Below are 20,415 nucleotides of genomic sequence, written 5' to 3' on the forward strand. Positions count from 1 at the left end.
AAGACGTGGTAGTAATATTTAATGAGGTCACGGTGAGTGTAGCCTAGCTGTTTCAGGCCAGGAGCTACAGCAGAGTAGGGCAACCCTGACACCTCTAAGCCAGCCTGCCGCCACTCTCAGACCTGTTACCCAGCAGCCTCAGCGGCCGGCTGCCTTGGACCTGACCCGAGGGTCACTGTGGAGGCACCTCAGGTCACTTTAATCAAGTTTCCTGTTCCCGGAACTCAGGCCAATCGGTTACAGTTACAAGGTAAGTAAATAAATTAAAGATGCCCCAGAAAGAAAAAAAACCAAGGGAGGGAATCAAAGAGCCGGATGACGAGGTCCCAGAAGATCAGGAGGCAGAGAGCAAGGGGACGAGGAGGAGGACGACATCCAAGGTTTCAGCCGAGGAGCACAGCCGCGACTCATCCGAGCCTGACGTGAGGAGAAGCGACAGGAAGGGAGAGCACAGCAAGAAGGTCAAAAAGAAGAAAAAGAAGCCCAAGGATGGGGCGACAAGCGACGAATCTCGGAGTACAGACGATGAAGATGGCAACAATGCGGGCTCCAGGAGCAGGAAGAGGGCTGAGAGTCTCCCTGACATCGTAAAGACCACCAGAAAGGAAACCAAGAAGAAGAAGAAGCCCTCCGCCGAGGCCACACAGGACCCAGACATGGGCTCCAAGGACAAGAAGTCCAAAGATGACGATAAAAAGTCCAAGAAAGAGAAAGAGGGGGATTCGCCGCCTGGAGACGAAGAGGAGGATGAGAAGAAGAAGAAGAAAGAGAAGAAGAAGAAGAGCTCGGTGAAGGGCGACAGTGAGGAAGACACCAAGAAGGGAAAAGGCAAGAAGAAGAAGGTGGAGAACTACGTGGAGATTTATGAGAGTGAACTCAGGACCTACGAGCCAGAAGCCGTAGAGAACTATGAGGATGAGTACCACAAGAAAAAAGGTACCTTTCTTTTATCTTTTATCTATTGTTTAACAAAAAAATTGATAAAAAGCTATTTTTTACTTAAAAAAATATATAATAAAAACTATTTCCCTCAGTACTGCCAAAAAGACAACAACCAAATGAAATATAGAAATGGCTCCTACCATTCTCACAATGACTTATTAGCAGAAATGTATCTTATGGGACCAGTTGAGGATGGCCTGAACCCTCCCATAAACCAGCAATGAAACTTTATCCACATAGAAAAGATTTCAGTGCTTAACCTTTCGATGCTTCTAATCCTTAATGCTCTTTAAACTCATTCTGGCTGAGTGCATTTGAGTGGAGAGGCAGCTCCACACAGCTGGCAGGCTCCTGCTGAAATGGTTGCATTGTTTGAGGTAATTGTCACGGTAACCCTAGCCCGGAGGTATCCACACGCATGATCTCATCTCAGTCTAACTGTTACGTGACACCTGTCAGCAACATTCACAACTTGGTGTTTCACATGTTGATGAAGACGGTCACCTGGCACCATGTGGTAGAGGTCCTTTTTTGGTGTTGTTAGTTCACTAGCCTGATGAGAGGATGTTTGTTGACATGGAATGACTGGCCGAAAATATCCCTAACCCTAAGAGAAGCACACACAGCTGGACATGCAGACCACACGCATGGACACGACCACACACACATGCACACAGTAACACACTACATCCACACTGTTATACCTCTATCGTAAGAGAACACACTCATTATTTCCCCCTCTCGCCCTCATTCTCTCTCTCCCGATATCTTTCTCCATCTCCTCCATCCCCCAGTTTACGAGGTGGTGACCATCACAGGGGATGAGAGAGGTGCGGGCACTGACGCCAATGTGTTTGTCACTCTGTTTGGGGAATACGGCATCACTCCCAAGGTGCACCTGGCCAGCAAGTGAGTCTCCCTCACACTGTGTGACAAGTGAAGACGTCCACGTGTCAGACAATGAACGCTTAAACCTGTTGATGTCATTTTGTTTTGCGAGGGTTTATTGCCGACTGGACATTAACACATGATCTTTGCTTTCTTGTTTTCTCTCTTGCGGAACAGCACAGAGAAGAGGTAGGTCATGTTTTTTTTGATCAATTAATGTGATTAAGAGGGTGAAGAGGCGGCATATTGTGACTTCCTATGTGCTCCACACTTTGTTGCGTGAAGGTTGAGAATTTCTCTCCATAGTCCTAACCTAACGCAACCCTCATAACTTCTCTTATCTGTGGATCTGGTCATGTGCTTGCATGGTCCCTGTTCATGATAGTTGGATGATTTGCCATAACTAAGAAGTGTTTTGAGACCTGAACCTTGCGATTTGCCCCCGAAACGGAGTGAATCTCTTCTCTTCTGCCTGCTACGGCTGTTGTAGGAGCCGTACTGCATTTGAGAAGAACAAGACAGATGTTTTCAGAATCAAGACTCACAGCGTGGGTCCTCTGAAGAAAATCAGGTATCTCTTCTGTGCCCGGTTCACAAACAACTCAGAGTACAGTAGAGTAAACATATACTGTAACTCCTCCCTTCTCCTTTCCTTTCATATCCTCCACCCCCTTCTCCTCTCTTCTCTCTTCCCATCATCTCTTCCATCCTCCCCTGCTCCCCTCTCCTCCCCTCCCCTCCAGGATAGAACATGACAACACGGGTCTGAATGCCAGCTGGTTCTTGGACAGGGTGGTGGTCACAGACATGACCAGGCCCCACCTCAGGTTTTACTTTGCCTGCAACAACTGGCTTAGCAAGATGGAGGGAGACCACCTGTTTGTGAGAGACATCCTGGGGAGCATGGACCCCATGGACATGCCCAAATGTACGTCTCCACGTTTACACTCTCTCAAACATCCAGGGTTAGTCAAGTCAAACCTGTCTGTGTTCCTACATGCGACATGCTGTTTCAGCTGTATCTTCTGTTCTGTGGTCTCAGATAATAAATACATTCTGAGCGTGTTTACTGCGGACATTAAAGGCAGTGGAACAGATGCTGACGTCTTCATCAACATCTTTGGAGAATTTGGGGACACCGGTGAGTACAACAAGAAGTAGATTAGTAATAGTAAAAAAAGAAAATGGTTGTAATAGATTAGTTAGGTTTCGGTTTCTCTAGACTTTCTGCACTGGCATAAATAATAATAATGAATTCACTTTGACCCTACATGACCCACGGGGGAGGGGATTTGAACCTAGGACCTCTTGATCAGCTCAAACACTGAGCTATACTGATCCCATGCTAGGATTTTTGTGCACCATTTTTGTGCACCGCCTATGGAATTAAACATCAAACTGTTTTACGTGGGTGGCAGGGGAAAGACGTTTGGACAACGACAAGAACAACTTTGAGAAAGGAACTGAGGACAAGTTCACCATGGAGGCTCCCAACATGGGAAAGATCCGGAAGATCACCATCGGACACAACAACAAAGGGTCGTCAGCCGGCTGGTTTTTAGACAAGGTGACTCAGAAACACTCTCACGCAGTCCCATACACACACACAAACACAAAAAAACACACACTCTTGTGCACACAGAAATGATTAAGAAATGTGAAGGTCACTTAGAACTACTTTTTGACATGAGAAGAACAATATTAACCTTCTCACCAGCTTAAGCCTGCCCATCTCAGTATACTACAATGTGTGTCCAGAGCAATCTGGGTAGAAGTATTTAAGACATGCGATATTCCTCCTCCTTCTCTGCCCCCTTAGCCGAGAACACTGGCCCTTCACCCTCCACACACAGTATGAGATTAGGCTCACTCAAACACACACACACACACACACACACACTCAGGTACAGTAGCCTACTCACAAGCAGACACAGAGACGCACGCACATACACACCCACACAGATACACACACAGATACACACACAGATACACACGCACACACACACACACACACACAGGCTCATGAGTCATCCTAGCCAGACTGTAAAGAGACACCGTGTGTCATTACCAGAGTGGCTCTCCAGCAGATGCACAGAGGACTCAGTGCCTTCACACACACTGACACCAAAGATCGCCCTGATAGCATGATTACATGGGTCTAGTAGCAACGATAACACTGATGGATCTCGTTAATGTGTGAACCGATTCTGGTCCTGCTCATGCAGAGTTCAGACCTGCAGGCTTTGCATGCAGAGCGTGTAGAATCACCCGATCTGCCAGCTGGGCTTCACATCCTCCAAGTTCACGTTTCAAGTCAAAGTTGAAGTTGAATTGTTATTTGAGTACAAGCCCAGGTATATTGGAATTCTGTCTGGTTCTGTCTACAGTTTACTAGAAGTCAAAACTAAGTCACTTCATGACATGGAGTGTTAGATATACTAATAGCGTTTGTTTTGGGTTGTACCCCGGCCCCCTCATTCCTGCAGGTGATGCTGGATGACTTAGGGAACAAGATGGTGTACGAGTTTCCTGTCGGACGCTGGTTCGCCATCGACGAGGATGACGGGAAGATCCAGAGGGACATCCTGGTGGGAGGAAGCCAACCCACAGGTCAGACCCACAGGAAGTGGACAGGAAACAGGAAGTGGACAGGAAACAGGAAGTTGAAAGGGAATGGGAAATGGTCAGAAAAATGTGTGGACATGAGCACCCCATGATTTACAGTGAGGTGTATTCATAAATGCAGTATGTTCATTTATTTACAGTGAACAAACTAGCGACGTGACAGTCAGGGAGAACGTCATAGAAAAGCTTCCCTGAAGGGTAGAGCAGCTACTGAGACTGTCCTCTTCATATTACACTGCCACATGAGATGAGCAATGATCACTGTTCAAGGAAATCCTTGGCTGGCTCGGAATCATGTTTTATATGTCACAACATTCATTGGAACACCACCCTCGTGGGGATTGGGCTGACTGTGAGTGATGCAAGGCGACACGGGAGACAGCCGCTGGCAAGGGGTCTGATTGGCCGACACGTAACTGTACCCCGCAGGCATCGTGTACACCGTCCAGGTTGTCACTGGGACCATCCGGGGAGCTGGCACCAACTCCAAAATCAACATCGTCATGCACGGCTCCAAGGGGCTGAAGAACAGCGGCAAGGTAAGAGGGGCGCCAAAAAAACGAGGGGTTACCACGGTAACGGCTTACACGGAGGGCCACCGCAGTGGCGGGGTCGCCACGGTCACGATTATGTGGCGGGGTCGACTGTGGTAACAGTTACACAGTGCATCGTCAAGGAAACTGTTGCGTAAAGGCTTGTCACGGTTTACGGAGCAGATCAGACAGAGTTAACACTGGACTGCTTCACTGGAAGGGAACATGAAGGCCTCATTAGTATTCATGACATCATAATCATCGTCATCATCATCATCACACAGTGTTTAAGCAAAAAGTCATCATCGACTGACGTCAAAGCATAATTTAGTCCTCATTTCAGTGGTGTGACTGGACAGTGTGTGATGAGTGTGGGGTTTCCCCCGCAGGTGTTTCTGGAGGGAGGCAAGTTTGCGCACGGCCTGACCGACATCTTCACCGTGGAGATCGCCGCGCTCCTCAGCCCACTCAGCAGGGTCACCGTCGGCCACGACAACGGAGGGGTCAACGCCGGATGGTACTGTGAAAAGGTACACACACACACAGACACACTTTAAGAACACACAGACACACAAACAGAAAAACAAGGCACACACAGACACAACCACGCACGCACACACACGCAAAGCACGACCTGTGTGGGTCATCTCAGTGTCATCAGCTGTGTGTGTGTGTGTGTGTGTGTGGTGCGCAGGTGGTGGTGTTCTGTCCTTTCACGGGCATCGAGCAGACGTTCCCCTGCTGCAAGTGGCTGGACGAGGACGAGGGAGATGGCCTCATCGAGAGAGAGCTCTACGAGATGGTCTCTCTCAGGCAGAAGAGGCAGAAGAGTGAGACTCGGCACATTCTTATCTCCCCTGTGACACTGGCACCAGAATCACCCATATAATAGTATCATGCAGGTTTTAAATATCTCACAAGTTATGACCCTTGTCACCAAAGTCCTTTCAGTGTATTATGTCATAAAAGTTTGAAGGGTTTAATTGAATCAGATAAATGTTCTACTATACTATTATAGTTTGGGGCGATTTTTACACATGCATATACATGAAGTGAGTTCTGAGCCAGACTGTGTTGAGCACAGCAGTGAGCGTGGCTGTGTTGCTGTCCCCCCCCCCCCCCCCCCTCCCCCCGCTGGTCCTCAGAGCACCCCTGGTCTCTGTGGATCTGGACCTCTGACCTGCCCGGGGCCAGCACGGACGCAGACGTCTCCTTCCAGATCTACGGGGACAAGGGCAAGTCAGACGAGATGAGGCTGGACAACAAGACCGACAACTTTGAACAGGGCCAGGTGGACAGGTTCATGGTGAGACGGGCGCAGAGGGGAGGGAGGGAGGGACTGATAGATAGATACTAGATAGATAGATAGATAGATAGATAGATAGATAGATAGATAGATAGATGGATGGATGGGCCCTGTCTATAGTTGTTGTTTTTGTTGTACAGGTGGAACTTCCTGACCTGGGGAAAGTGACGAAGTTTCGTATCTGGCATGAGAAAAGGAACCCTTTTCAAGGATGGCATTTGAGCAAGGTGAGGATCCAGAGCAATGACCCTTGCCTCCGTGTGAATCTGAATCTCTATCTGAATCTCTGTTCTACTCTCAATCCAATTGTCAATCTGAGTCACGCCATCAATCTGACGCTCTCTATCTGACTCCATTTCTTACCCTGACTCTCTGCCGTACTCACTTTGAACCTCAATCTGACTCTCGATATCTCTCAGGCCTCTCTGATGAAGACTCTAACCAAGGAAAAGTATAAATTCTCCTGCGAGCGCTGGCTGGATGTCAATGAGGACGACAACGAGGTTGTGCGAGAGCTCCCCTCCATGGGAGACAACATCCCTGAACCCTTGCCCCGTGCGTCCACCTGCTCACCCGGTTACACGCGGTTACACCTATACGACACACCTGTTCGCGCATGTTCACGCCTGACCCGACGTGTGTTCTTGTCATGTGATGTCGTCTTTAGTGGTCAAGTACCGCGTGACCGTGTGCACGGGGAACGTGGGCGGCAGTGGGACGGACGCCACCGTCTTCCTCACCATGGTCGGTGACCTCGGGGACACGGGAAACCGCACGCTGATCAACTGTAAAAACAACATCAACAAGTTTGAGAAAGGCAACGTGAGTGCGGGGAGTGTGTCAGCCCGACGGGACACTCGTAGATAGACGGTGACCGAAATGGGGATAACGGTCTTAAAAGAAATCGTGAAAGGGACAATCGACGATGTCGACAAATCTCTCCCTCTTTCTCCTTCTTTCCCTCTGTCTCTTACTCTCTCCCCCTCTTTTTGCTTTCCCCTGTCTCCATCTCTTTCTCTCTCTCTCTCCTTCCCTTTCTCCACCTGGCTCTCCCGGGTCAGATGGATGAGTTCATAATCGAGGCCGTGTCCATAGGCCAGGTGCGCAGGGTGCGCATCGGGCATGACGGGCGTGGCGGGGGCTGTGGCTGGTACCTGGACAAGGTGGTGGTACGAGAGGAGGGCCAGGCCGAGTCTCAGGCTGTGGAGTTCCCCTGTGGCAGGTAGTCCACCCCTCCCCCCCCCCCCTCCCCCCCACACACACACACTCCTCCTATACACACACCACCGACTACAGAACCTACACCTCTCGACAGTTCACCTTCTTTTATACATCCAGATTTTTGAAACACGCTTCTTGTTGCAGGTGGCTGGACCGGAACGAGGATGACGGACAGATTGTTCGGGAGTTGGTGCCGTTTTCAGATGGACAGCGCCTTTACAGTGAGTCCCTCTAGTACACCAATGAATCGTTCAATTGTCGAATTAGTCGCTAATCTTTCGACTAATCGACCCCAGACGTGAACTACCGTGTGGCGGTGAAGACGGGCAAAGTGAGTGGAGGCAGCTCGGACTCCAAGGTGTTTGTGAAGCTCTACGGGGAGAAGGGAGACACCAGCAAGATGATGCTGGTGGTCTCCGACAACAACCTGAGGAACTACTTTGAGACGGGGCGCGTAGACATCTTCACAGTGGAGACCTTCGACATAGGACAGGTGGGACTGCCAGTTGGAATGATTCATTCGTATGTTTAGCTGACACTTTTAACCAAAGAGATGTATGGCGAGGGATTCGAACCTGTGACCTCTTGACGTGGAGTCAAACATTCTGACTGCCATCCATCCAGATCATTCTTTAATGCCAAGCACATAATGGTATAGTTCAGAGGTTAACTGATGAGATCAAAGGTTCAAACCTGTACATTGTTTGGATAAAAGCGTCAGCTAAATGAAGACATGGTTCCGCCTCCTCCAGATCAACCGGCTGATGATTGGCCACACCAACGAGGGTATGCGAGCCGGTTGGTTCCTGGACAGTGTGCAGATCCAGGTCCCGGTCCACGGGAAGCAGTACATGTTCCCCAGCCACCGCTGGCTCTGCAAGACGGAGGCGGATGGGAAAGTGGAGGTGGAGATCTACCCCAGCGAGATCCTGGACATCGAACAACGTAGCACACATCTCCTACACTGTTCTACTCACTTTCGTCCATTTTCTAAACAGTGTCATACGGAGTGTTTAAAGGTGTTGCGGACAGGAAGTTCTTTAGATGTGTCTGAGGTCATCTTCCTGTCTTTTCTCATTGGTCAGTGATGAACTATGAGATCACCGTGGTGACAGGAAATGTGGGCTTTGCTGGCACCAACGCCCGGGTCTTCATCCAGATCTATGGAGACAAGGGCAAGACTGAGGTCCTCAAACTCAAAAGCAGGTCCAACAACTTTGAGAAAAAAACCACAGAGATATTCAAGGTATGGATGAATTTATTAAATGTATCAGGGATTTGATCCTTTAACCTTCTACAGTCAAATGCTTTAACCACTGAGCTACACCCATTCATTTCATTCATTCAGGTAATCCAAAATACCAAGCTCTTCATGACTTTGCCTAGCACCGTTGAAGTAATGTTCAAGTGGAGGGCTTTGTTTGACCGAACACCAAGGAGCTCATCGCATCGTCATCCAAATGGAACAGCTCATCACAAAGTCCCTGTCATTGTAGGAGACAGGCAGGCTAGGCGGGTGAGAGCTAACCACAGGGCCTTGTCTGCTGCTGTCTCCCCGCAGATCGAGGCGAGAGACGTGGGGAAGATCTTCAAGGTGCGCATCGGCCACGACGGCAGCGGCCTCGGCCCAGGGTGGTTCTTGGAGAAGGTGGACGTCAAACACCTGGTGCTGGCCATGGTGACGAAGGAGAAGAAGAAGGATGACAAGAAGAAGAAGAAGAAGAAGAAGAAGAAGGACGAGGAGGAGGAGGAGGAGGGGGAGGTGGTGGAGGAGCTGCAGGAGGTGGTCCAGACCTACTCCTTCCCCTGCTCCCGGTGGCTGGCCAGCGGGGAGGAGGATGGCGAGCTGGTAGTGGAGCTCCTGCCGGAGGACACAGAGGAACTGGAGGGTGAGATGGGGGGTGGGTGGGGGGGAGGGGTATGGAGGAGGGGGGGTATTGGGGGGGGGGAGATCTAGGGGCAAGGGAGTTGACACGAGGACGATAAGGGAGGCAGAGGGTCAGAAACCAGCCATCCCGTCGCATCTAATCCTTTGGTCAAGCGGCTTGATCTGTGATCCTCAGTCAGTGACGCCTGGCCGGGACATGACACGGATCCTCCTGGCCGACGTTCAAGGTTGAGTGCCGTGAGCTGCGCAGGTGAGCGCCGCTGACCCCTGCCGTGTCGCCCTGTGTGACACAGAGAACTCGTACGAGGTGAGCGTCTTCACCGGGGACATGCTCGGAGCCGGGACGGACGCCAACGTCTTCATCAATATCTACGGCGAGAACGGAGACACGGGCGAACACTCCCTGAGACACTCCAACAACCTCAACAAGTTTGAGCGAGCACAGGTGGGAAGGGGCGGGGTGCAGTGACATCATGAAAAATGATGTCATCGTGAAATATGATATTATCGTGAAATAGGATGTCGTCGTGAAATATGATGTAATCGTGAAATATGATGTCATGGGTTGGAGTGTAGGTTCGGGTAAAAGGTTAGAATTATAATACTGAATAGGGTTACGGGTTCAAGTTGATTCCAAGCACCTTAACCCTTGTGTTATCTTCGGGTCATTCTGACCCATCAGTCATTGTGACCCACCGTCGTATTGCGACAAATTTACCTCATACAAAAACAAAGTGAAGCATTTTCTTTTAACCGTCGGGCTGTCTCAGACCCCCCACATTGCGATGGTTAAAAGAAAATTATTTTTATTTGTTTTTGTATTGGGTAAAATTGGGTAAACACAACGATGGTTCGTTATGAACCTTTGGGTCATGTGACCCGAAGGCAGCACGAGGGTTAACCAGAAGGTCAAAAAGGCTAAATGGTAGAACAGCTTCCCCTAAGTGAGTCTGACCCTTGATCTCCAATAGCCTTTGGATATTATTGAACTGATTTATTGATTGACTGTGTTGTGATTTGTTGATATATAATGTGATTGGTTGGTTAATTGGATGAACTGGGTAATGGATTGGCTCTGTGGTGATTGACAGGAGGACATGTTCACCATCACAGCCATAGAACTGGGCCCACTGAAGAAGCTACGCATTCGCCATGACAACAGCAAGTCGCACTCCTCCTGGTACCTGGACCGCGTGGAGATAGTGGACACCAAGGACGACACCACGTAGGAGAACTGGTGCAAACCTGTCTGGGTCACACACAGCTCCCTGACTTTCACAAACACTAAATCCGAATAGTCTGAAGTCGAGGTGGTTCATTTAGTGTGTGCAAAGTACAACACGTTATGTTTTGCAGTTGAACAAACAAATGAAATATATTTCACAACCAATACCCAAAACACGCATCTCATCATCGAATGCAGTCTCTTCATTTTTCATATGTAGCTACGGTGTGATGCTACGGTAACAGGCTCCTTTTGAGACTTGAGGGTTCACTTGTTGTCCCTGGCGATTCAGGTACTACTTCCCATGCAACCGCTGGCTGGCGGTGGACGAGGACGATGGGCAGATCGCCAGGGAGCTGGTGCCCGTGGACGAGGCCTTCATGAAGAGGGATGACGACGACGAGGGGGGCGGAGCCACGCTGGGTCTGGAGCAGAAAGGTGGGGGGCGGAGCCGGGAGAGCCTAGAGATGTGCTGACCAATCCCGTTTCAGGAGAGAGACCCTCCCGTAGGGATCTCTCTCCGCTCCAAGTTCCAAGAGAGATACCCTCTTATAGGTTGTCTATCCAATCCTGTTCCTGGAGAGCATTTGAACAGATTAAAGATTAGAATGACGAATTGTTGACGATGAATTATGATGGATTAGGTGTCAGTGAAGAGAACGGATGAGAGGGTCAGTAAAGTGATTACAGTGGATGTTTCCCCTCCACCTCACAGCCATGTCCACCACCTACAGCCTGAGGGTGAAGACCGGGGAGAAGAAACACGCCGGCACCGACGCCAACGTCTTCGCCATCCTGTACGGAGAGAAAGACGACACAGGTTCGGTGTCTCTCGACCATCCTCCATCAGCATGAAGTGATTTCCAGACCGCACCTTTCAAGCCTGTTACTGTCATAAACACCTGTCGTGGCGTGTCGAAGGCTCCGTAATGAAAGCGCGGTCACCGTGAACGAAATGTCATTGGTGGAGGTCTTGCGACAGGGCGTGTGATAGGTGGAGGCCGATGCGCTCTGACCTTCCTCTGTGTCCTCTCCCCGATAGGGATAATCAACCTGAGAGCGTGTAAGTCTCACAAGAACAAGTTTGAGCAGGGGATGATTGACGAGTTCACGGTGGAGGCAGTGGACATGGGCGACCTGGAGAAGCTACGCATCGGCCACGACAACTCAGGTATGTAGTCTGGCAGCCAGTCAGCCAATCAATCAGGCAGTCAGTCAGGCAGTCAGCTTTATAATTAGTCCATTCATCAGTCTGAGAGTAAGTTGGAACCTCTGCCCTCCCCTTCTCTCCTCTCCCCTCCTCCAGGCGGGTCACCAGGGTGGTTTCTGGACTGGGTTGAGATCGACGCCCCGTCCCAGGGCCTGAGACTAACGTTCCCATGTGGCCGTTGGCTGGACAAGTCAGAGGACGACGGGGCCACAGTGAGGGACCTGTACCCAGCTGACCTCCAGACGGAGCTCTACATTCCATGTGAGAAAGCCTGGATGAGGAATTAGCTCAGTGGTTAGAGCATTTCCCTACAGACCAATGAGGTTCAAATCCCTGTCCTGGCCCCTTTGGGCGAGAGAGTCTGGTGGGTGAATGTGTTGACTTCTTCTGCATGTTTCCAGTTGTGCCTTATGAGATCAAGACGTACACCAGCGACGTGTTCGGGGCGGGGACGGACGCAGACGTGTTCATCGTGCTGTACGGACGCAAGGGCCTCGCCACCCAGCAGAAACACCTGTGTGTCAACGAGAGAGAGAGGCGGCTGTACTTCGAGAGAGGAGCTGAGGATATGTTCATTGTAGAGGTGTGTCTGTATGGGGGGGGGTGTCTGTATGGGAGGGGGGGATCTGTATGGGGGGGGTCTGTATGGGAGGGGGGGGGATCTGTATGGGGGGGGGTCTGTATAGGGGGGGTCTGTATAGGGGGGGTCTGTATAGGGGGGTGTCTGTATGGGGGGTGTCTGTATGGGGGGGTCTGTATAGGGGGGGGTCTGTATAGGGGGGGGTCTGTATGGGGGGGGTGTCTCTTTGGGGGGGGTCTGTATGGGGGGGTCTGTATAGGGGGGGTCTGTATAGGGGGGGTCTGTATAGGGGGGGGTCTGTATAGGGGGGGGTGTCTGTATGGGGGGTGTCTGTATGGGGGGGGTCTGTATGGGGGGGTCTGTATAGGGGGGGTCTGTATAGGGGGGGGTGTCTTTAGGAGTGTGGGTTTCTGTGTGTGGCGTGTGGAGCTCCAAGGAGGGAGAGCATGTGACTGTTAGGCTAGAGTCAGCCGGGCCGTGGGGTCTGTTAACACGGCTTGTGGTCGTCCCAGTTGGAAGACGTGGGTGACGTCATAGAGAAGATCCGGATTGGACACGACAACCAAGGTTCCAACCCCGGCTGGCACCTGGACCGGGTGGAGATCAGACGACTGCTCAGGAAAGGAAAGGTATCACTGGGGCCGCATCTCATTCCAAACCTCCCCCACAGGGGCTGTGTCTCCTTCCAAAACACTATTCCCTTCCCTCACTCTCAATAAGTGTCTTCCCGAGTGTGTCCCATCTCTTTTGCACAAACACGAGCGTCAAACATCTCGCGTGGTGTGAGGGTGGACGCAATGAACAGCAGGCTGTCTCCACCCACTGTGCCCCAGGGCTCGGAGACCACCATCTTCCCGTACGAGAGCTGGCTGGCTCGCTCCGAGGAGGACGGGGAGACGGTGCGGGAGCTCGTCCCCTCTGACATCATCACGGAGAAGCTGCTCAGGGACGGCACGCTGAAGACCACCGAGACGGAGGTGGAGGATGCCCTGGAGAGTAGGTCACACGCACACACACACACATACAGATGTTCACACACACATACACACACACACAGACAGATGCACACACATACAGTACAGACGCACGCACACACACACACAAACACACACACACACAAACAGATGTACACACACTGGGTACTGATGAGGGCCTTGACCTTTCACCCTGCAGCGCACACCTACACGGTGTCTGTGAGGACAGGGGACATGTACGGAGGGGGGACGGACGCCAACGTGTTTCTGACCATCTACGGAGACCTGGGGGACACCGGAGAACGCAAGCTCCGCAAGTCTGAGACTAACGGCAACAAATTTGAGAGAGGAGCGGTACGGGGGGCGGGGAAATTATATTCATCAACATTTGAGATTTGTTCTCAAAAAACAATTCTTGACAAGAAAATAAAATGCTAACAATGTTAAATAACAGAACTAAGAAATAACAACAATTAGATGATTAGAAAAGGAATAGCAAAATGAACATGTACTAAAACGATTTACGCATGGCGATACTAACGAAAATACGAAAGTAAATATCCATGTCCCCCCCAGGTGGACAAGTTCTCCATCGAGGCGGTGGACCTGGGCCAGGTGTTCAAGATCCGGATCCGCCACGACAACTCCCAGATGGGGGCGGACTGGTACCTGGACCAGGTGGAGGTGGTGGACGTGGACACGGAGGAGGTCTACATGTTCCTCTGTGAGCGCTGGCTGTCCAAGAAGAAGGAGGACAAGCGCATAGAGCGGACCTTCTTCGTCAAGGTGTGGTACCCCTACCAGACCTGGGTTGTGCCTGTGTGTTGTGATGGTTGTTTACATATCTGTGTTCATGGTCTGTCTGTCAACTGTCTGTTGCCCAGGGCTACGAGGGCGAGAGAAGCAGCGACCCAAACTCCAAGAAGATCATGCAGGCCAAGTTGGGTCTGGACCGCAACGCTAACAAGAAGAAGAAGAAGAAGAAGGCTGCAGTAGTGGAGGAGGGGCCAGGTTAGACGGCCTCTGCATCTAACCATGGCAACAAAACGGTTGCCATGGAGCCGAGTAGTAAACACCATGTCATACCCTGCCTAAACCTTCTTGTCCACATGGTGACATTCCGAAGTCATAGTAAATCCTGTCTATGGTGTTAGACCAGAGTATATCAGGGTAGGGTTAACCAGCCCTTCTGCCCCCTCCCCCATATCCAGTCATCCCCTACCACTTCACCGTTTCCACGGGGATGGACCGGGACGCCAGCACCACGGCCCGCGTCTATGTCATCGTCATGGGACCTAACGAGGTGGAGACGGAGCGATTGTGGCTGGACCTGCCAGAGGGGAAGAAGACCTTTGCCTCCGGGACCATGGAGCACTTCCTGTGCTACGGGACTGACGTGGGAGAGATAAAGAGGGTTGAGGTGAGGGCTGTGCCAGGCAGCTGGGCTGGGCTGAAGGGTCAGGACTGGGCTGGGCTGAATTTGAACTCCATACTCTCTGTCTCTCCCTTTCTTTTTCCCTCCCTCCCTCCCTCCCTCCCTCCCTCTCAGCTGGGTCATAATGGGGCCACCCCTGAAAGCTGCTGGTTGGTGAACGAGCTCTCCATCGCCGTGCCAACCAAAGGCATCATGTATATGTTCCAGTGTAAGTGCTGGCTGGCCAAAGACCGAGGAGACGGGCTGACCTCCAGGCTCTTCAACGTCCTGGACGCCAACAGCATCAACATCATTCGCAAGGTGACGCCATCATCTCTTCTGCGTTACAGTGACATTTGGTGGATTTTTTCATTCATTTTAGTCAAAGCGACATAAATACATACACTCTCATCAGGAAGTTGCAGGTTCAAATCCCTCCCTTGTACGTTGATTTGAATAAAGGCATCTTCCAAATAAATGCAACATTGTGTCAAGTGTTTTTTACTAACCACCCCTGCCTCGTACCCCCCCCCCCCACACACACACACACACACACACACACTCACCAGGTCCTTTACGAGGCAACAGTTGTCACGGGCGACACTCAGAACGCGGGGACCGACACCAACATCTTCTTGACCGTGTTTGGAGCCAATGGCACTACCGAGGAGATGCTGCTGGCCAAGAATGAGAACAGGTAACAGACACACAGCTAGCCCTTAGCTACATCTAACTACTTCTGCGGAAACATGTATCTTAATATTGTTGATGATATATTTTGTTTATATACTTGTATTCTAAAGTATCTGAAAGGATGTCAGAAAACAAATTGCAACACAGGTCTGACAATTCACATAACATGTCCTCTGCAGGTTTGAGAGAGGCCAGGAGGACACATTCAACGTGGAGGTCGATGACATCGCTCCTCTGAAGAAGATCAGGGTTCGGATTGACGGTTCTGGGAGTCGACCCGATTGGTTCCTGGACAGGGTGGGTGTTGCTGATTGGTTCTGATCATGGTCCTTTTAGCCTCGGTGGAATTCTGACACTAACAGCACAGGACCCCCCCCCCCCCTTGTTCAAATCTCTGTAATGGGGGGTCTGGGACCTCTCGCATCCTCTCCAGGTCCTGATGCGTAACATGACCACAGGGGAGCAGTATGAGTTCACCTATGAGAACTGGCTGTCCAAGACCATGGGACCCAAGAGGGTCAAGGTCTGTGAGCTGGCGGCCGTGGTGGATGAGGAGGAGATGGTGGAGAGGACCACCTACATCATCCAGGTCCAGACCAGCGACGTCGGAGGTGGGGCTCGGCTTCTCATCCGACACAGCCCTGCGCACTCTCCTCCGGTTCTAACCCCGTGTCATCTCATCCTCCACGTCCTCCAGGCGCGGGCACCGACGCCAACGTGTTCCTGATCATGTTCGGGGAGAACGGCGACACGGGCACGCTGGCGCTGAAGGAGAGCACCAACAGGAACAAGTTTGAGCGGAAGCAGAAAGAAGTGTTCCGCTTCGCCGACATCCTCAGTCTGGGGGAGCTGTCCAAGGTCCGCGTTTGGCACGACAACAAAGGTGAAGGTTCACCTCTCTCAGCACCTCCCCTCCAGGTCACACGAGGCACTGTTTGCATGTTGCTGTGGATGAAAGCGTCTGCTAAATGAACCAAAATGTAAACGGAGCCAAATCCAATCCCGTTCCCTCCCAGGACCAGCCCCGGGATGGCATCTGGAATTCATCGACGTGAAGGACGAGGCCATGGACCAGACGTTCCGCTTCCCCTGCGACCGATGGCTGGCCAAGAACGAGGATGATGGGCAGATCCTGAGAGAGCTGGCCTGTGCCAACCACGACATATTGGACCTCAATGACAAGACCAGTCAGTATCCAGCAAGGGAAATTCTGATAAGACAATTTTGAGTGATTTGGTGGTGAAATAAATGCCAAAGATCTGTCCATCAATGAAATGTCTAAACTGTACACAACATGTTTGGATTATTTAGCCTTTAAAACTGTGAGACGTAGCAGAGCATCAACATTTCTACTCGACTCTATGTCTACTCTGTCCTACAGAATACGTCATTGCCACGACCACAGCAAACACTGACGATGCCGACACCAAGGAGAACGTCTGGATGATCCTGGAGGGGAAGAAAGCCCGATCCAAGGAGTTTGTGCTGGAGAACGCTTCAAAGAAAAAGCGGTTCTTGTGGTGGGTTCTCCATGCTCTGTGAGGCAGTAGCCTCATAGAATCCTCCTTCTCTCGTGTCTTCTCTTCCTCCGTCTATCTCCGTACCGTCTAAAGCCACGGCCCTCCTGCCCTCGTGCCGTGAGGTGTGTCACTAGAGTGTTCTCTCTGATCTCCTCAGTGGTGCCACCGACACGTTTGAGTTCTCATCAAAGAACCTGGGAGAACTGCCTGGCATCTGCGTGGGCCACATCACCAAGGACGGCAAGAAGGTGAAGGGTGAGAACTTCTGGCACGTCCTGGAGATAGTGGTGATGGAGAAGGAGCTGGGGAACAAGTGAGTGAGACACAAGACTACCTTTCGCTGGCCCGTCTTCAAAGTGGCCAACAGTCATCTTTGCATGTGAATATATTTAAACTTCCCCCTCCCCTTTAGGTACTTCTTCCACTGTGACGCCCGGATCCCCCTTGCCTCCAAGGACCAATTCCTGACCTTTGAGTGTTCCAAGACCATCGAGAGCTTCGCCAGCAAAGTCCGCAGCCTGGTCCCTGTCAAGTACGAGATCATCGTCATCACAGGGGACGTGAAAGGGGCCGGCACGGACGCCAACGTTTTCATCACCTTATACGGCTCTAACGGTGATTCCGGCAAGCGTCCGTTGACGCAGAAGTTCCGGAACTTGTTTGAACGGGGCCGGACGGACCGCTTTGTGGTGGAGATGCTGGACCTTGGGGAGCTGATGAGGGTCAAGGTGGAACACGACAACTCCAAGCACAACTCCGGCTGGTACCTGGAGTGTGTAGAGATCACCAACACGGCCAACTCGGTCACCACCATCTTCTTGTGTGGAAAGTGGCTGGATCCTCAGAAAGCTGATGGGAAATTCGAAAGAGTGCTCTATCCCAAGTACTGAGAGCCAGTTACTAAAGTGGTATATACAAGTGATCATTCAGACTTATTTTGTAATTGGCAGAATCCCAGAAGACATTGTTCTATTCTCAGGAATACTTTTCGGCCTGTTTTGTACGGAATGCGATTTGAATGTATGTGACAAGAGTTTTTATTACGCAAACACAAGTGAATGATAGATTAATTCACTAAAATAAGAAATGGATGCGCTTGTTTAACCCTTGTGCTGCCTTCGGGTCACATGATCCAAAGGTTCATAACGAACCACCATTGTGTTTACCCAATTTTACCCAATACAAAAACAAATAACAATTATTTTCTTTTAACCATTGCAATGTGGGGGGTCTGAGACAGCCCGACAGTTAAAAGAAAATGCTTCACTTTGTTTTTGTAGGAGGTAAATTTGTCGCAATACGACGGTGGGTCACAATGACTGATGGGTCAGAATGACCCGAAGATAACACAAGGGTTAAATGCATTGTGTATCCAGAACCTGTGCTGTGTCCAGAATACTGAGATTGATATGGTTGCTAAAACGATATGATGTCGAGTCATTACAAAAGCAAATTATTTTATACTTCCGCTGTAAACATTTGTGTACCAAAAGAAGTCATCTTAATAAACTTTAAGTTGATCGCCACTTCAATGGAGTGTATTGACTTTAACGATGAAAGCACAAAAACACAGCAAGGACAGGACACATTCTAAGCATTTTAGGCAGTTTATTTGTAAAACACATACAAAAAGATCCTATACAAGACAATAAATAAAAAATAAAAAAAGAAGACAGAACAGTTTGGGTTAAGCTATGCAACTTTTTGCATCATTAGTAATAAATACAGTACAAAATCCACCCAGAGTGAATCTAAAGAGTCTCCACAATGTTCACTGATCATGATATTCTTCATAATGATTTAGCTATTGCTTTCATATTATTGATACATACCTCTACGTTGTCTATAAAATACTCCAGATCATAAAACATTGCGCGGTAACAGCAAAACAGCAGCGTGTTGTACAAAGATGGCCGCTTCCCTTTTTTCACTGGCAGGTTAATAAACAACATTTTGTCAGCAGCAAAGAAACATCTGTAATATTCAAGAAGGTACAGCATCATATGAAACACGTCTACAGAGCTACCCCCACATACACATAGAAAACCTGAGAAGACATGCATTAGAGAGCTTGTGCTTATTGATCTACGTTCAGTTCGCCAGCTTCGGTTAATACTATGGCTACGGTCCAGTTTGGTCTGAAGTAACGGACTGTAATGCGCTGTGCTGTGCTGAGAAGGGCGTGGGGCTAAGACCAGTGAGAGCGGGAAAACCATAATAAAATCTGTCTGCTTCAATCCAATCCAATATATGGTACAATTATATGTAGGATTAATACATAGTTAAGTAAATGCACTGCGAAAAAACAAGTGGTTAGCTTATTATCGATCCCAAGTGTGGAACATATTTACTACTGTAGACCACAGTTATACATCAGAAAAATGCTGCTTTTGCAATAAGATCATTAGCTCAAATTAGCTCGTTAACTGCCTCCCTAATGTCTCTTTCTCTCATTCACACACGCACTCACACACATGCGCACACACGTAGCATTTGCCAGCAATACAAAGTACCAAGTTACAGTTATTCATTTGGGTTTTCAAATATGCACTGACTTTAGATACTACGATGCCAAATACACAAACGTTGTCTGATCAATTAGAAAGAGAAAAGAAAAAACGAAACATAAAAAAATAAAGCTGTATTGTTTTCCCAATGTCAGAGTAAACAGGCCATGCTATATGAGACTGGTGCGCGGGTGCTACATGCTCTATCAATCCCGCCAAGCTAATTAAAGATGCCCACCTGAAAGATGAAGGACCTGGGAGATTAAGCGGATGGAATGTTACGCAGATCTGAACAGCACCACGTTAGCTATGAACAGTGTTCAGAACACTCGAACCCCAACTACGTCTCTTTTACTTTAACTCACCCGCATGCTGAAGCTTCCCAACCACCAATGCATAATGAGGTATTGTTTTTTTAATACATTTTATGTTATTTCTAAATAAATATATTGATTAGATTGCAAAGTTATGAAATAAAGACATTGAATATGCCACCACAATAGCTAGCTACAGTTAGTAATAAATTATGATTGTTAAATACTTAAGGCATCTTAAATCACAGCATTCTATGTGAACTAGCGACCCTCCACGGTCATCTGTCTTCAGTTTTTTTTCCCAAGTGGAGGTTTTTAGACAAAGAAAACCCAAAAATACAAATGCAACGCCATCAAGTTATTCTCCCATAGCACGCAAGGAAGTATGAAGATGCTCGTGACTCAACACAGACGCATAAGCTAGAACAAGGAGACCCCACGCGGCCACACCACCAAACTCAGGCAGCTCCATATTATAGTGCATTTACAAAACACAAGCAACATTATAACAACAATAAATATATGTATGCATCATTGCAGCTATAATCGTTAAAATGTTAAAAAACCGAACCGGG

General features: G+C 49.5%; 1 protein-coding gene across 1 annotated transcript; it reads left to right on the forward strand.

Annotated features, from left to right (window-relative positions):
• Window positions 1-269: 269 nt before the first annotated feature.
• loxhd1b (lipoxygenase homology PLAT domains 1b) lies at window positions 270-18,512 on the forward strand. The gene is made up of 44 exons (XM_062452134.1): window positions 270-936; window positions 1,737-1,851; window positions 2,008-2,019; window positions 2,321-2,401; window positions 2,574-2,758; window positions 2,873-2,971; window positions 3,249-3,397; window positions 4,317-4,440; window positions 4,885-4,994; window positions 5,378-5,518; window positions 5,683-5,818; window positions 6,134-6,294; window positions 6,435-6,521; window positions 6,714-6,849; window positions 6,962-7,116; window positions 7,356-7,516; window positions 7,660-7,736; window positions 7,812-8,008; window positions 8,268-8,460; window positions 8,601-8,761; window positions 9,077-9,404; window positions 9,697-9,848; window positions 10,495-10,628; window positions 10,921-11,066; window positions 11,344-11,448; window positions 11,671-11,799; window positions 11,935-12,099; window positions 12,240-12,421; window positions 12,931-13,047; window positions 13,252-13,414; window positions 13,592-13,746; window positions 13,969-14,178; window positions 14,277-14,403; window positions 14,604-14,812; window positions 14,942-15,127; window positions 15,376-15,503; window positions 15,679-15,796; window positions 15,933-16,110; window positions 16,197-16,382; window positions 16,516-16,686; window positions 16,881-17,019; window positions 17,177-17,332; window positions 17,432-18,117; window positions 18,373-18,512. Exons 1-43 carry the CDS (start codon window positions 270-272, stop codon window positions 17,907-17,909), a joined length of 7,209 nt encoding a protein of 2,402 aa, XP_062308118.1. The 3' UTR covers window positions 17,910-18,117; window positions 18,373-18,512.
• Window positions 18,513-20,415: the final 1,903 nt, after the last annotated feature.

Source organism: Osmerus eperlanus, chromosome 25 (genome assembly GCF_963692335.1).
Source record: "Osmerus eperlanus chromosome 25, fOsmEpe2.1, whole genome shotgun sequence".
NCBI lineage: Eukaryota > Metazoa > Chordata > Actinopteri > Osmeriformes > Osmeridae > Osmerus > Osmerus eperlanus.